This window comes from Lepidochelys olivacea (genome assembly GCF_965140295.1).
Source record: "Lepidochelys olivacea isolate rLepOli2 genome assembly, chromosome: 7".
NCBI lineage: Eukaryota > Metazoa > Chordata > Testudines > Cheloniidae > Lepidochelys > Lepidochelys olivacea.
Genome location: NC_140417.1, coordinates 125,016,031 through 125,033,164, shown reverse-complemented (window position 1 = coordinate 125,033,164; position 17,134 = coordinate 125,016,031). Strand labels below are relative to the sequence as shown.

At 59.5% G+C, this 17,134-nt stretch overlaps 1 protein-coding gene across 3 annotated transcripts in view; it reads left to right on the top strand.

Moving 5' to 3' along the window:
* Positions 1-17,134, top strand: part of SLIT1 (slit guidance ligand 1) — a 136,481-nt gene that overhangs the window by 75,341 nt on the left and 44,006 nt on the right. For all 3 annotated transcript variants that reach the window (XM_084634396.1, XM_084634397.1, XM_084634398.1), the window contains exon 5: positions 16,974-17,045. In XM_084634396.1, the coding sequence (XP_084490522.1) occupies positions 16,974-17,045 (72 nt within the window). The remainder of the gene's footprint in view (positions 1-16,973; positions 17,046-17,134) is intronic.

Genomic DNA, 17,134 nt, shown 5'->3' with positions numbered 1-17,134 from the left:
TCAGCCCGGAGAGCTGCGGTGCGAAGGGTTCGGCTGTGTGTCCGTCATCCCAGGGAGCTGCGGTGCGAAGAGTTCGGCTGTGTGTCCGTCATCCCAGGGAGCTGCGGTGCGAAGGGTTCGGCTGTGTGTCCGTCATCCCAGGGAGCTGCGGTGCGAAGAGTTCGGCTGTGTGTCAGTCAGCCCAGGGAGCTGGGGTGCGAAGGGCTTGGCTGTGTGTCAGTCAGCTCGGAGAGCTGCGGTGCGAAGGGCTCGGCTGTGTGTCCGTCAGCCCAGGGAGCTGTGGTGCGAAGGGCTTGGCTGTGTGTCCGTCAGCCCAGGGAGCTGCGGTGCGAAGGGCTCGGCTGTGTGTCAGTCAGCCCGGAGAGCTGCGGTGCGAAGGGTTCGGCTGTGTGTCCGTCAGCCCAGGGAGCTGCGGTGCGAAGGGTTCGGCTGTGTGTCCGTCAGCCCAGGGAGCTGCGGTGCGAAGGGCTCGGCTGTGTGTCAGTCAGCCCGGAGAGCTGCGGTGCGAAGGGTTCGGCTGTGTGTCCGTCAGCCCAGGGAGCTGCGGTGCGAAGGGTTCGGCTGTATGTCAGACAGCCCGGGGAGCTGCGGTGCGAAGGGCTCGGCTGTGTGTCCGTCAGCCCGGAGAGCTGCAGTGCGAAGGATTCGGCTGTGTGTCCGTCAGCCCAGGGAGCTGCGGTGCGAAGTGTTCGGCTGTGTGTCAGTCAGCCCGGAGAGCTGCAGTGCGAAGGGTTCGGCTGTGTGTCAGTCAGCCCAGGGAGCTGCAGTGCGAAGGGTTCAGCTGTGTGTCCGTCAGCCCAGGGAGCTGCGGTGCGAAGGGCTCGGCTGGGGTTCGGCTCTCCCCAGAGGACAGAGCAGGGGAGTGACCCCTGGCCGTGCAGCAGCATCCCCCGAAGGAGGCTGGTCTTGGAATGACATTAAATCAGCAGGGGACAGCTGAGCCGCTGGGAACCCCGGAAGCAGAGCCCCGAGGGAGATGGGCTTGAAGAAGGATTTGTGTTAGCTACGCATACCCTGATCCAGCCACTGATCCAGGCTTGTCCCTAGGACAGAGAGAATCCAGGGAGCGGAGCCCACCAGGGGCCAGTGGCAGAGAGCCCTGGGCATCAGCCCAAACCCGCAGCTCCGGAAGAATGGGGCCTGCTGAAACCAACCAGCCAGGCTCCTCCAGACCCTGTCAAGGGGTGGCGGGCGCGGATCAGGTGCCCTCGTTAGGGCGCTGCAGAAGCGAGAGCTCCTTGGATCAGGAGCTGCGTTCTCACTGGCACTGTGACAGGCGGGGGGTGGTTACCCGAGATAACACAGCGGCCTACCCTGTGCAGAGACGTGGCTTCCCCGGCCGGACGCACCCAGCCCTCACTAGGCCTGGCTCCTTGCAGAGCGCCGGTTTGACAGGATCACAGAACCGGAGCCTGGACAGGGGACAAGCCATTTAGGCCAGTCTCCCGGGGGCTGTGCAGTGTGGGGCCTATGGCACGTTTACCTGGCTCTGCCCAGCGCTCGATGCCCCAAGTGCTGGGGCTCCCCACCTGCCCCCTGGGAGATGAGTCCCTGGCCAGATCTGTTCCCCCACCAGGGAGCTTCTGCAGCCTGAGTCCGGGCATCTCTCCCTCTCTGGTTCCTGCAGCCAGGACCCCGCTGGTGGGAGATTTCACCCCCTTTCATCTTGGCTGTTGGAAGCTGGGAGCTGATAATGAGGAAGGAGTATAACTGTCAGCGGGAGACTGGCTTCAATCAGAGCTGTTAAAATAAACCCACCGGGGTAATGGGGTGGAGTGGCTCCTTCCTCTGGGTCCTAGAGCCCCTGGTCCACTGCACAGAGCGAGCTGCTGTGTCTCTGAGACTCCTGAGAGGGGATCGCTGTGTGCAGACCCCCCCCCGCAGTTATGCCCAGGCTGAGAATCCTCCTGGAGCCCCAGTGTCACGGTGATGGGGAGCTGCGCGTTGGGCCCCTGTGAGCCCCTCCCGCATGCAGCCGTCTGGTGACAGATTGTGCCACCTTCACCCTCGTCCAACCACATGGTCCCAGCACTCTTCAATTGGATCTCTGGGCTTGCACCCCCGTTTACCGGCTGTGGTAAATGACAGGCCCTGCTGGGTTGGGCACCTGAATGCCCTTTACCTGCGGGAGCCTGTGACCAGCAATTGATTAAAGTGACTCAAAAACGCTTCTTTGAAGCAAAGTATTTATTCCCCCAAAGGTCCACAGCCAGCAGACCAAAGAGATAAAACAATAAAAGGCCTGTATGCCAGGTCCTACCAAACCTGTATCTTTTCCCTGCAAGGCTTGGGTAAGTTCCACTCAGCCTAGACCCCTACTCCTGGCCTGGGAGAGACAGACAGCCCCTATCATGTTCTCCCAGCGTCTCGGCCAGAGACTCATCTCCAGCCACTGCTGCCCCCTTGTCCCCCTCCTCTCTAGGCTGGGTCTTTCATGGTTTGGTGCCCCTTTGATCCTAGGCCTCAGAAAACTGAACCTGCTAGTCTGGTGGGAGCCAGGCAGGTGGGCACTTCCCAATTAACAGCTCCCACCTCGTTCCTTGAAGGACCCTGGACCTTCCCTCTGAAGGTACCTTAGTTCTGTCATCGTTTCGTTTCCTGTTTGTTTCTCCCGAGCCGCCTCCCCTGATTTAGCTCCATGCAGTCTGGCAGTTGTTGATGTTGATAAATTGGAGGGGTCAGAGAAGAGCCATGAGATGGATCAAAGGGTTAGAAAACCCGCCTTATAGAGATGGACTCAAGAAGCTGAATTTATTTAGTTTTACACAGTGAAGGTTAAAGGGTGACTTGATCACAGTCTGTCAGCACCTACAGGGGCATCAGATATTTAATCCTCAGCTCTTCCATCCAGCCAAGGAAGGTTTAACATGATCCAATGGCTGGAAGTTGAAGCTAGACACACTCAGACTGGAAATAAGGCATCCATTTAACCATGACAGGAATTAACCATTGGAACAGCTCCCCCAGGGCCAGGGGGATTCTCCAGCACTGACCATTGTTAAATTAAGATGGGATGTTTTCCTAAAAGACCTTACACAGGAGTCCCACAAGATGATCACAATGGTCACTGCTGGCCTTGGAATCTGTGACTCTGTGAGTTTTCATGCGGTAAAATCACTCACACCTGGTCCCCACTTACAGTGACATGCTGAGACCTGTCAGTCAGCCAGTTTTCAGTCCACTGAATGGGTCGTGTGAATTTTATAGTCGAGTGTTTTAGTTAAAGTGTCATGCGGTGCCCAGGCAAACATCTTACTGAAAACTGAGTTTCAGAGCAGCAGCCCTGTTAGTCTGTATCCACAAAAAGAACAGGAGGACTTGTGGCACCTTAGAGACTAACCCATTTATTTGAGCATAAGCTTTTGTGAGCTACAACTCACTTCATCGGATGCATTCAATGGAAAATACAGTGGGGAGATTTATATACACACAGAACATGAAATAATGGGTGTTACCATACAGATTATTTCCCCATGTTTATTCCCCCCACCCACTCCCACCCCACCCCGCTGTTCCTCAGGCGTTCTTGTCAACTGCTGGAAATGGCCCACCTTGATTATCACTACAAAAGGTGTCCCCACCCCCACCCCCCAGCTCTCCTGCTGGTAATAGCTCACCTTTCCTGATCACTCTCCTTGCAGTGTGTCTGTTAACACCCATTGTTTCGTGTTCTCTGTGTATATAAATCTCCCCACTGTATTTTCCACTGCATGCATCCGATGAAGTGAGCTGTAGCTCACGAAAGCTTCTGCTCAAATAAATTGGTTAGTCTCTAAGGTGCCACAAGTCCTCCTGTTCTTTTTGTGAAATCTGAGTGTATCACATTAACACTCTTACCTTTCTCAACCAATCCTATCATCTCATCCAAAAAAGATAGCAAGTTAGTTTGACAGGATCTATTTTCCATAAACCTCTGTTGATTGTCATTAATCACATTACCCTCCATTGATTCTTTGTTAATTGAGTCCTGTATCCGCCGCCCCATTAGCTTGTCTGGGATCCATATCAGGCTGACATCTTGTTTACCTTTTTCAAATATTGGCACACCATTACCTTTCTTCCAGCCTTCTGGAACTTCCCCAGTGTTCCAAGACTTACTGAAAATCAACACTGGCGGACCAATGAACTTCTCTGCCAGCTCTTTTAAATCTCTTGGATGCAGGTTATCTGGAGCTGCTGATTTAAAATTTTCTGACTTTATTAGCTGCTGTTTAACATTCTCCAAGATACTAGTGGAATAGAAAGAGCAATATCATCATCATATGATATGACTACTGTCACGGAGTCCCTGGGCGATGCTCTGGAACTGCTCCCTACGAAGCCAGGCAGGACTCTGGGGCAGTCTCCTTCCTGTGAGCAGCCTGTCTGCAGGACACACAGCTTCCACCTTCCTGGGTCTGACCTCGGAGCATTCAGCATCCTGTGCCCCTCCGTGCGCTTCCCACAGCGAGTCCGCTCAGGCAGGGCTCCTGGGGAAGCCAGAGGGTTCTGCACTCCAACTCTGCAGTCAGACGGGACTCTCAGCCAGCCAGTAAAACAGAGGTTTATTAGACAACAGGAACATGGTCTAACACAGAGCTTGAAGGTGCAGAGAACAGGACCCCTCAGCTGGGTTCATTTTGGGGGGCAGTGAGCCAGATAACCACGTCTGTACTTCACTCCATGTCCCAGCCAGCCCCAAACTGAAACTCCCTCCAGCCCCGCCCTGCTCTGAGCTTTGTCCCTTTCCCCGGCCAGGAGATCAACTGATTCCTTTGGTCTCCAACCCTTTAGCTCTCACCTTGAAGAGGGGAAGGGCCCAGGCCATCAGTTGCCAGAAAACAGGGTGTCGGCCCTTCTCTGTGTCCAGATCCCTGCACACACCTGCCCTCTAGGGCTCTGCAATGATTACACACCCTTATCCCACCCCCTAGAGACTTAAGAACTGCCTAGGGGAAACTGAGGAAACCCCACACTATTCAGAGGAAACATTAAGAACAGTCCCGCTTCATCACAACTACATCAAATACAGAACAGAAATATTTATTGAACACTTCTGCCTTTTCTGAATTATTGATAATTCTACTGTTTCCATCTAGTAATGCATCAATATCATTGTTAGGATTCTTATTGTTCATAATATACTATAAAAAAACTCCTTATTGTTCTTAACTCAGCTAACCATTGAGGTCTCCTAGTGTCCCTTTGCTTCCCTTATCAATTTTCTATAATTTCTAGCTTCTCATTTGTATTAATTTAGGAGGCATCTGGGACTTTCAAACATTCGCCTGTACAGTCAAATCCCTCTTTATAGGGATTCTGCATGGGTGGGAACCTTTCAGAGAACCTGGACCAATAATTTCTGCCCCCCCTCTTTTTTTGCCTATTTCCAAGTATGCACACTGAGTGTGGGGAGCCCAGAAGGTGCTTTCAATTCCCACTGAGGCAGCTCATCTCTGCCAAGCACAGTTTGCTCACGGGATGATTCTCTTTCTGTCAAGATGCAGGGTTCAGATCTGAGTTTCAGAACCTTCCAAACCCTGCATCCCTGGGATGTGGAGGTTTGGTTCGGCCCATTACAGAGACTTGGATCTGGATCAGGGTTTGGCTCTGGGAGTTGGCTGAGGCCTATCTGTACCTGGGAGAGGAGCTGGAGTGACTGTGGGAAGCAGAGCCTGGCAGAGGGCTCCAGTCTGCTTTTCCAGGGGTCTGGGCATGGGGTGAGAGCCTGCGGTGCGGAAAGGCCCCCAGCAGCATCACACCCTGCCAGAGCCCAGGACCAGCTGGGACTCAATTCTCAGCTTCGCTCGGATTCACGCTCACCTGACTTGAATCCGGATGGGCGAGCGGGGCCGGCTTCACACTTATTAGCAATTAAAAGCCCCAGAGCCCAGAAGTAAATTAGCTCTGAGCTCGGCCAGGACACAAAGCCATGGGCTGGCTGGCTATGGAGAGCGGCAGCCTGCTCCCCAAGGGGCTCAGCGCTGGCTTGGCAGGAAGGGCTGTTCGCTTTTCCATTTGCACCTCAGAGGAGCAGTGGTGGCGGGGAGACCTCTCAGCTGACGGGACTCCCCTTCCGGCCCCAGCCAGAGCCGGCAGGATGGAAGAGAGCTCAGGGGCTCCCTGAGGCACGGTGCCTCCTGGCGCTCCCAATGGGGCAGTGCAGCTCGGCACCATCTCATCAGGTACAACGGAGCCCAGTGACTATGAACCGTGTGGGGGTCCTCGGAGGAACGGGGGAGTACGTGCTGCTGGCGATGGGGGTCTCAGAACCACAGCCCTGCACGGCTCCCACCGCAGGTCAGCTCACCCCCCAGAACAGCCGGGACACTCGGGGGCTAATCCTTGTGCCCAGGTACTTCCCAGCACCCTGTGTTCCCGCCTGCGGGTCACCAGCCGGCCAGACTTCACTGATGAAAGGGCACCGCAAACCGAGTTCTTGCTGTCTGGTGTCGCTCCCCATCCCGGCCTCTGTTGAGAGCCACAGGGTGTTTGACTGGTTTGGGTAGCGGCTGCTGGGCACTGTTGTGCGTGAGCCACCCTGTGTGGCATGCCGGGGCCCGTGTGGACTCACTCACCCTGTGTGTGGGCAGTACCTGCAGCAGCCCTTCGCAGCAGCCCCGCACGGTGCAATGCCCAGGGAAGCTGGAGAGCGCTCTGCTTCGTGAAGGTTGTGTGGGCGGGGGAGGAGGGTGTCAACTGAGCATCGAGATTTGGGGGGGACAAAGAGTACAAAGCCTTCCAGGGAGGAGTTATCTCTGTGCACAAGCTGGAGGGGGTCTCTGTTGCCGGAAAAGGTGGTGAGGGGTCTGGGCGCCAGGCATGAAGTGTCTGGCATCGTCTCAAACTCTCTGCTAAGCCCCGCTGCGCTGTCACTGCGTCCGGCCCGGAGTTTCAGGCAGGGTTGCGCTAAGATGTCCCAGCTCCTGGTCCTGTCTCCTCTCTGCAGAGTGCAGGGGCCTTGTTTTCAGAGGCGCTGAGCGTGGCGTCCGTACAAGCCGTGCCAGCTCAGTGCAAGGCACTCGCAGAGCGTGGGGCTGGGCTGCCCAGAGGAGAGCCGCCAGAGAAGGGAGTTTCCCTGCTAGCTCAAGTCTGTGCTGAAGGTTGCATCCGATGAAGTGAGCTGTAGCTCACGAAAGCTCATGCTCAAATAAACTGGTTAGTCTCTAAGGTGCCACAAGTCCTCCTGTTCTTTTTGCAAATACAGACTAACACGGCTGTTATTCTGAAACCATTCAAACAGTGTTAAACTCGCGGTCTGTCACTTTCAGTCCCCCGGGGTTTTCCTTGCAGGCCAGGGGCTCTGGGGGAAGCGGGCAAGCTGGGCCTAGCAGCAGGCAGTTCTGCAGCCAGCCAGCCTAGGGCAAGGGGGCTGAACGTGCCTCTCTGTTTTAGGGAGCAGCCTGCTTTGCCCTTTGGGGTTCTTGGGGGTTCTCATTCCTAATCCCCCTGTGCTCCCACTCTCCTGGGCTTGGTGTAGCCTGCGGCCTCTTGCCTTACGCGGCACGTGGGAGCAGCTCTGGGGAGGGACCCTCGCGGTGTCCTGGGCTGGGCACAACGGGGCTCTGATCCCGGATCATGACAACTACGCTGCAGCAGTGCTGAACCCCCCAGGCAGGGGGACGAGTACAAGAGTGACAGCAGTTACCCCTCCCATTCCCACGGCCTTAACGAGCTTGAGTTAACCAGACCTACTCCACGCTCCCAGGGTCGCTGCGGCATAGCTGGGCGCTCAGCAGCAGGGATAGTCCTCCCATCCCACACACACGCCAGACGTGGCCATGAGCGTGCCCAGCCCCTGGGGATGGGAACCAGGGGCACCTGGGCTGTGTTCGAGCTGTGCGGACTTGCCCCCTTGCAGGCGGGGGTGTGGGTGATGGGCCAGCCTGCCAGATGGACCTCGCATACGTAGCCGAGCCCGGGCACAGACAGGAGCAGACTGGTGTGGGGCAGGGGTGAGGTCTGGGGTTTTGGGCACAAGCTCACCCGGACTTCTCCCAAACTGGCAGCTGTTCCCAGCCGGCCACGCCAATCCTCCTGTCCGCTGAGCTCAAGGGCCAAATCGCCCTTATGAAACGAGCTCCGTTCATCCCAGCCCCTGTGCCCCTGAGGTCGCCTGGCCATCGAGTGAGATGAAGGGGCAGGGTGTGACGAAGTGGGACTGTTCTTAATGTTTTCTCTGAATAGTGTGGGGGTGCCTCAGTTTCCCCTAGGCAGTTCTTAAGTCTCTAGGGGGTGGGATAAGGGTGTGTAATCATTGCAGAGCCCTAGAGGGCATGTGTGTGCAGGGGTCTGGACACAGAGAAGGGCCGACACCCTGTTTCCTGGCAACTGATGGCCTTGGCCCTTCCCCCCTGCAAGGTGAGAGCTAAAGGGTTGGAGACCAAAGGAATCCGGTGACCTCCTGGCCCGTGAAAGGGACAAAGCCCAGAGGAGGAGAGGCTGGAGGGAGTTTCAGTTTTGGGGCTGGCTGGGACATGGAGTGAAGGGCAGACGTGGTTGTCTGGCTCACTGCCCCCCAAAATGAACCCAGCTGAGGGGTCCTGTTCTCTGTACCTACAAGCTCTGTGTTAGACCATGGTCCTGACGTCTAATAAACCTTCTGTTTTACTGGCTGGCTGAGCGGACTCACTGGTGGAAGTGCACGGAGGGGCAGAGGATGCTGAATGCTCCGAGGTCAAACCCAGGAAGGTGGAAGCCGGGTGAGCTGTGTGTCCTGCAGACAGGCTGCTCACAGAAAGGCGACTGCCCCGGAGTCCTGACTGGCTTCATGGGGAGCAGTTCCAGAGCATCGCCCGGGGACTCCATGACACCCTCCCTCTGCCTGGGCCCCCTACGAGGGCCGCGCTCCCCGAGAAGGGGCTTGCTTGCAGCACAGAGGGCTACCGGCTGCAGACAGCCCCGCCCCCACCCAGTCCTGCCTGCCAGCTGTTGCCTGCATCCCCCCAGATACAGAGGGAGACCAACAGCTGTGAAACGGCCTCGCACAATTGGCTGTGCGGCCTCTGTGCTAATTGCAGCCTTCGCCGTGGCTCAGGGATCGGGGGGGGGACATGCTGGCGGGGCCCAGATCAGTCCTGGGGTAAGAGAGCATGACATCCCGTGCAACCAGCGGCGCTGCTCCCCCTTACGCTAAGGCTGCACTTGGCCCTCAGTGAATCTCCTTCCTCAGCCCCCTGCACCGTCCCTGGGGGCCCCAGGTGCTGCGTCAGCTTAGGACCAAAGAGGGCCTAGGCTCCAGGAGACCTGGCTTCCCCCAGCCCCTGCTGGTGTGCTCCCTCTGCCCTGCTGGATCCCCCTCAAGGGGCAAGAGGGGTGTTCAGACTCCGGCGCTTGCTCAGGCCTTGGCCACAATGAGGAGGTTGGCCCGTTTCGGCTGGGCCGTTGCACAGCTGTTAGGCGGCCATGAGCCATTAGCTATGAATAATTGATGGGCTGGCCTGACCTAGTCTCATTATAAACAAACAGTGGGAAATCAAACAGCGGCTCATTTAAAACTGAGAAAACAAAGTGCATTTCTGTGCACTGCGCTGTTAGCCTGTGGAACTCACTGCCACAGGATGGCATTGAAGCCTGGGGATCAGTGGGATTCAGCAAAAGACTGGACATTTCTGTGGATAATGAGACCATCTGATGGCCCGTTAGATGGGGCTGTAACCTCTCCTGCATCCAGCCATGTGCCAACCCCTGACTAGCTCCCCCTTAGTCGGTGGTCCCAGAGCTGCCACGGCAGGTTCATGCCCTTCCTTTGCAGCAGCTGGTGCTGCCTTCTGGCGTAGGGGACGCTGGGCTGGATGGCCTCTGGGCTGACCCGGTCTCTGTTCTGGCAGTGTCTGGCGCAGTTTGTGTGAGGCAGGCAGCCCGGGTGAGGTCCTGCTGGCCCGTACATCAGTGCAACTCCGCTGGCTTCTCTGGGGGTCACTGCAGATTGACGCTGATGCTGCTGAAGGTGGGCTCTGGCCCCACTTCTGTAGCTAAACCCAGCAGATCCCCCTCTCTGGGGGGGCGGGCTCCAAGGGAAGCTGGGTCCCTCTCCCCAGACCAGCCCCACTGGCGGGAAGGCTGGAAACCCCCCCGCTCCGGAAGCGTTGGCACCCACTCATTGGCAGGGCAGAGAGGAGCCGGGCGCAGCGTCCTGCTCAAGGCCTGGAAAGTTCCTGGGGTATAGCTGGGCCATCCTGTCCCCGGCATGGGGGGCATGAAGGAGTTAAGTACCGAAGCTGACAGAACTGGCCTGCTGGATGAGCAGAGAGCCGTGGTGCATCAGCCTTTCGTCTGGGGAGCAGGAGCCTGGCAGCAGCAAAAGGGTTAATGCCTTTGATCTGCTCGCGAGCGTGTTGCCCATGCTGAGCGGGAGCTGTGCGCCCGCTGGATGCTAACGAGTTCCCAGCACACAGGCCTGGCGAGGCAAGAATTAACGAGCAATAGAAATTCCATTTGATTGGACCCGCCTGGAGCAGGGGGATGTGAAGGGCCCAGTGCAGGGGGGAGGAGAGACCCCGAGCGCTCGGGGCGGGGGCAGGATGGGGAGCCGGCAGCAGACGATTTCAGATGCCAGCTGTGAGGGAGGCCAAGTCCTGCCTTGCTCCCTGCTTGGCACCAGGCAGGGGACGGGCGGAGACCCGCCGTGGGCGCAGGGGCACAGAGTGCTGGCACGGAGGGTAATACCAGGGGAAGGGAGGCATCTCACTGGCTCTGCAGTCAGGGCCTGATCCTCACCTGCCCCGCGTTTGGGGTAGGGGACGAGGCGGGAGCACCCTGTGCTCCAGCAATTGCTGACTGCCCCTGGAGGGCTGCCAGGCCAGGAGCTCAGTCCAGCCAGTGCCCAGGATGCGAGGGAGCTAGAGGTGGCCTAGAGCCATCTTTGTGTGTGTGGCAGGACCTGGGATCTGGTACTTCAGAGCCTGGCTTTCAGAATTAGGGGCTTGCAAAGGGCGGGTGTGATCCCCTGCTGCAGTCAACCCGGGATTCACACCCACGGCCTCCTGCCCGTGCAGACGGGATTGCACTCGCTGGCTGGGCTCACGGCCGCCCGCGCCCCACTGGAACGCCACCACCCTGAGATCCCGCAGGAGTTGTCACCACCTCCCCGGCAGGCGCGCTGCAACCAGGGTCCCCAGGCACGCCCAGCGCTGCGCTTTCGGGAAGCTGGGGGCCAGCGTGCCGCAGATTGCTCCGGCCCAGCCCCCCGCTGCGGACTCTGGAAGCGATGGTTTGTGCCTGGCACCAGTGACCCATCCGCTTGGCTCAGGTGGAGTCTGTGACGTGCCTGCCCTGACGTGCTGTTTGGGGGGCGGGGGACTGCTCATGGGGCTGCTCCGCACGACTCGGTTAACGGGACCCTTCGCCCCGGCTCTGGGCTTCCTGTGCAGGCTGCGTGCCGCGCTGTGGGTGCGGGTGCGGGGGAAATCCCGCCGTTCCTGCTCTGGGCTCCGCCCGCCGGGGGGCAGGGGGTGTATGCCCATCTTGGGGTGCTGGGGGGGTGACTGGCCCCAGCCCTCCCTCAAGGGAACCAGAGCTGTGTGTAGGGGGGCTGGGCGGAGGTCGGGGAGAAGCAGGGCTGGGCCGTGACCCCTGGAGCCACCAGCTGCGGGGGACCGCGCGTTGCTGTCTGAAGGGCTGGCCCAGCCGCTGTGGTCCCCCAGGAGATGAGCATGTCTGGGATGCTGAGCCCTGGGACCGTGGGGAGGGAGGTTGTGAGTCCGTGTGGGCCTGGGGTCGGCATGGGCCTGGGGTCGGGGTGGCCGGGGGAAGGGGTGCTGGCCTGGGGTCAGCGTGGTCAGGGGGTGGGCGCTGGCCTGGGGTTGCTGTGGCCGGGGGGTTCAGTGTTGCCGGAGGGGCTCTCCATGGAGCCGTGACACTGATGTGCCCAGTGGGGATCTGGCCCCTGATTTCAGGGATGGGGAGGGGAGCCCGCCAGGCCCAGCCGCCCAGCGCTGGGAGACGGGGTGTGGGGAACTCCATGCCACAAGGAGACGTCTCACAGCTGAAGCCAGGTCTCTGCTGCCCGGCCAGCAGCCAGCGGGGATCAGAGAACGCAAGGCCCAGGCCGCCAGGCTGCAATTACCTCCCCGCTGCACCCTGCTGTAATCCCGCTGGGCTCTCCAAACAAGACTCAATCAGGTTAAAGTGTGAAAGCAGGATTAGCCCGGAGCCGGAGCTGTGATAACAGCCCTGCCTGGTCTCGCCTGCCGCTCGCCTCGGGGGCCGGAGATTAACCCTGCCTGCTTTGTCTGCTGGAGTGGGCTCCCCGCCGGGAAGCCGTGTCCTAGTGAAGTTATCCATTGCTGCCCCGCTGAGTGCCAGGCCGGGCAGCACGCGGGGGGCTGCAGGCTTCCCCGGGGCGCCCCGACCAAGATCTGCCATGGAGCTGGGCAGCACAGGGCTTTATCCTGCAGCCGCAGCCCAGCAGCGAGCGGACGGGGCAGCACCCTCGGGCAGGCAGCTCAGCACAGAGGGAAGCTGCAGGATGTGGCCCAGCTCTGCTCTCGCCAGGGAGCTGCATGTCCCAGCGCAGGGCAGGATGTGCTGTCGTCCCCCCGGGCAGTGCAAGTGGATCTGGGCCCACGCACCTCGCCCACGCTCACATGCACAGAGTCTGTGGTATTCCTGAGTCCCGGCCTTCTCTGAGACGCCTGACCCCCCAGGACCCCACAGAGCCCCCTGGAGCAGCCCCTCTGGGGGACATGGCCTCTGCTGCCCGGCAGGGAGCGCTGGGAACAGACCGGAGGGCCCCAGCAGTCAGAATAGAGGCCGTGGGGGGCTGAGCTGGTGCATGCAGCCAGCCGTGCTGCGGTGCCGGCCATTGGCTGAGTGTGGGATGGGGCCTGTGCACGGGGCAGACGGGAACCCCCAGCGTCCCTGCAGGGGTCGCCCCGGCCGTGGGGGCGGGACTTCGGCCCCCAGATCTGAGCCCTGCCTGGCGTCTAGTGCGTGGGGGGCGCGTGGCCTGGGCAGCCTCACAGCTTGTGGCAAAGCAGCCGGGGGCACACGAGCCATCCCGGGGAGAGGCTGCAGCCCCTCCCTGCCAGAGTCTCGCTGGGAGGTTTCGCTGCCCACCCAGCTAGCGCCGGGGATTAGCCGGATGTTCAGGGCAATGAATTGTCACAGCTCCCTGGTGGCCAGAGCAGGGAGGCTGCTGCTCTCCTTCCCAGACAGCTGCCGGCCAAGCGCCCTTCCGAGGCATGTCTGCTGGAAGGGTTATTTAGCACACGTGTCACAGCAGCGCCCGGGGGCCCGCTCAGGATCAGGCCTCATCACTGCACAGACCCCCCGGAATTACAGACTTGCCACAGACTCAAGGCGGGCGGGCAGGGGAGGGAGGTGCCGATGGGCGCACGTTTTCAGGGGGCGGGTTTCTCCAGTGGGGTTCACAGGCAGGGTCAGGCCATTTGTTGGCGTTTCATACTTTGGATTCCTTCGGCACGGGCACATCGCAGGGGGCTGAGACGTCAGACGTCAATCTCGGGTGTCAGCCTTTGAGCAAACGCTTGCGGTGGCCTGGAACGGCTGAGTGCCGACGCGCTCAGCACAGTGCTGACAGTGCCCACTAGGAGGCGATACGCTGTGGCTGGGCCAGTCGGAGCTTGGAGACAGGGTGTGCTAAGGACACAGCGACTGTCTCTGGAGGTCAAAGAGAAGGCGGGAAGGGGTGTGAATAGAGCTGGGTGGGAAGTGATATTTTTTGTGCAAAAAATGCATTTGAAACAAAACATTTTTTTCTTCCTCAAATAACTGAAAACTTTGGGAAAGAAATGAAATCAGGGAAGAAAAGGAAACCAGCAAGGAACAAGCCCTTTCATTAAAAGGCCCACTTTTCCTCTCGCGATTCCCGCGGGGGAAGTGTTTGTGGGGCGTGCTGTGCTGGACTCTGGAGGGGTCTGCAGTGTCTCCGGTCTGGGGCTCCGTATTACCCTGACTCCTCTCGTTCGTCAGTATTCCCCAGGGCGCAAAGTCTGAAGGAACTGGGTATGTTTAGCTTGGAAGAGAAGAGATTGCAGGGGAACATGAGAGCCTTCGAACACTTGAAAGGCTGCCGTCAAAAAGAGGGAGACAGGTCGTTCTCTCTTGCCACAGAGGGCATGACGAGGCAACTCGCTCGAACTCCAGCACAGCAGATTTAGATTCAATCTCAGGAAAAGCTTCCCACCTGCAAGAGCAGTAGGACAGTGGAACAGACGCGTGGGGACTTCACAAGCTATCTGGCTTGGATGGTTTAGACCCAATAACTCCTGCATCTCAGCTGGGGGGTTAGACGAGGTGAGCCTTGTGATCCTGTCTACACCCATGGCTCTGTCGTTTATTGGACCAAGGGCTGTAGGTGAAAGAGACGAGGCCCCCCCCCCCCAGATCCCCGGGCTCTTCTTTGGGGGGAGGAGGTAATTTACCCAGGTTTGTCCCCACAGCTCCAGGACAGCCTGTCAGCGCCACCCCCTGGGCAGAACATGAACTGCAGGTCAGCGCTCACAGAGCTAGAAGGCCCTTTAAAACCCCACCTGCGCCCATGGCCGGTTAGTGCGAGGCCCAGGGCCCGGCTCTCCAAAGGGCTCCGATGTGTCAAAAGAGCTTTTTCCTCTGACTTCCCTGCCGCTGCCCCGGCATCCTGCCCGCCCCGTGTGTGTCCCTGAGAGCTGCTCGCGGCCAGCCAAGGGCTCGCTGGGCCTGCGGGCGCCCACCTGCAGACAGAGCCCTGAACACCCGGCTGCTCTGGGGCAGGGGCCCCTCTGCTCTGGCCCCATGTCCCCCACGCTGGATTTGCCCCCTTGTGCACCCTGGATTGGCTCTCGGAGCTGAAGGCCAATCTTCCCCCCTGCGTCACTGCTGGGGGACCGAGGCAGCCTGCCCCTCTCTCCTTGGGAGACCTGCTGCCTCCTAGTCCCAGGGAAGCTGTGCCTGGCAAGGCCCTTTGCAAATTCAACCTCAGGGCAGGACCATCGTTCCTGTTGTACTGATGGGGAAACTGAGGCAGAGCGCCTCTCCTTCAACGCACAGCCTGGATGATTGGCGACATCCCAGGAGGGGCGGGCGCTGATCCTGGGTCACATGGCCTAGGGACAGTGCAGGCCAATCAGGCTCCTGTTCGGGTTGGTTTTCTTAACGTGTCCCATCCAGATCCATTCGGACATGCCCTGCCCCGGCTCCATGCAGCTCCACCTTGCCCTTAGCCATCCTGGACCAGCGTTCATCCTGGCCGCGAGCCCGGGGAGGCTGCAGGCGCCCCTGTTCCTCCATCCCCTGGTTCCCTGGGAGGCCAGGTCAGAGTCTTCTGTGGAAACAACTTTCCAAGTCACTGGCTGCTCAGGGCCTGGGCCCAGCCCCACTGGCTCTTCCTGACCTACAGCGGGGCTGTCTGTCTGTCCATCTCCGCCTGGCTGACTCAGGAGCAGCAGAGAGCTCGGAGGGAGCTAGCTCTCTGTGTTGGGGCTGGTGAGATCAGCGCCCTAAGGGGCTTAGCAGCCGTAATGCCCCCTCTCCCGATTTCTTTTGGGAGCCGCTCCCCTCCAGATGGTTGGGCTGGGAGTGGCTGCTGGGGCCACAGGCCCTTCCTGGCTGCAAGGAAGCTGCTCCACGTTTCCTCTTTGGTTTGGATTTAAAGCGCTGCCTGCCGGGGGGGTGCCATTCCCAGTCCCCAGGGGTCAGGACTGCGGGAGGAGTGAAGTCTCCCCGTGATCCCCCTGGGTGTCTCTGCCTCTCACTGGCTCTCAACCGGTCAGTGCTGCCCGGCCCCCGCCAGATCTGTGGTTCTGAGACAAGCCTGGGAGAATTCAGTTCCGATTAGCGTGACCAGGTGGTGTCCGTGTGCTCTGGAATCTGGATCCCATTGCACGGGATGGCTCTTGGCCAGCCTCCTGCTGAGGGCTGCCCATGGCTCTGCCCACGTGTTCCTGGTGCCCCTGCCAGCCAGGACAGAGCAGCTCCTGCCCTGGGGCCATTCGCTGGTGTCTGCACTGAGCCCTGAATGGGCTTTGGTGCATATGGGATTGAGCCAGAGCCCAGGGGACTCTCAGCCAGCCAGTAAAACAGAAGGTTTATTAGACGACAGGGACATGGTCTAAAACAGAGCTTGTAGGTGCAGAGAACAGGACCCCTCAGCTGGGTCCATTTTGGGGGGCAGGGAGCCAGACAACCACGTCTGCCCTTCACTCCATGTCCCAGCCAGCCCCAAACTGAAACTCCCTCCAGCCCCTCCTCCTCCGGGCTTTGTCCCTTTCCTGGGCCAGGAGGTCACCCTATTCCTTTGTTCTCCAACCCTTCAGCTCTCACCTTGCAGGGGGAAGGGCCCAGACCATCAGTTGCCAGGAAACAGTGTGTCGGCCATTCTCTGTGTCCAGACCCCTGCACACACCTGCCCTCCAGGGCTCTGCAAGGATCATACACCCTTACCGCACCCACTAGATACTTAAGAACTGCCTAGGGGAAACTGAGGCACCCCCACACTATTCAGAGGAAACATTAAGAACAGTCCCGCTTCATCACACAGGGTTACCTGCAGCGACCCCCCCTCGGCGTAGGTGGATCCCACCCTGGAGCACTGCAGTGTAGACGTAGCACAAGAGACAGGAGCCAGGTGGAGGGACGAATTCTGCCACCTGCCTGCCAGTGCCCACCCCAGGCCTTCGGGCAGTGTAATGGCAGAATTAACCTACCTCACTGCAGCGTAGCCTGGCCCGGAGAGTCCTGGGGGAGCCCCTGTGTCAGTCTGGGGGTCACACGGGAAGTCCCAAATTCCCCAAGCCCCCTAAAGCAGGAGGAGATACTCTGGGGTGTGCTAGGCAGGTCCTGGGGTCGCAGGCCCCAGCTATCACACTGATCGCTAATGCTGAATGCTGCCCACTAGGAAGGCGCTGTCCCTGCCCTATGGCCTGGCGATAGCAGCCGTGGGCACTGAGCTGACCCGACGCGTCCCGGTTCCCCCGGCGCGTGCCCCACTCTCAGGGAGGGGACGTTGCTTTCAGGGCTTCGCTGATTTCACCGCCCACATTTTGTTTCCCCAGGGACCTGAGCGAGAACCTCCTCCAGGCCGTGCCGAGGAAAGCCTTCCGCGGAGCCACCGACCTGAAGAACCTGTGAGTGGCCGTGGTCCAGCCCCCCTCTGGCCTGGCTCCTCTTCCCCTCCGGGATGGGCCACGGAACTGGGCCAGGGGCTCCCCGGTGC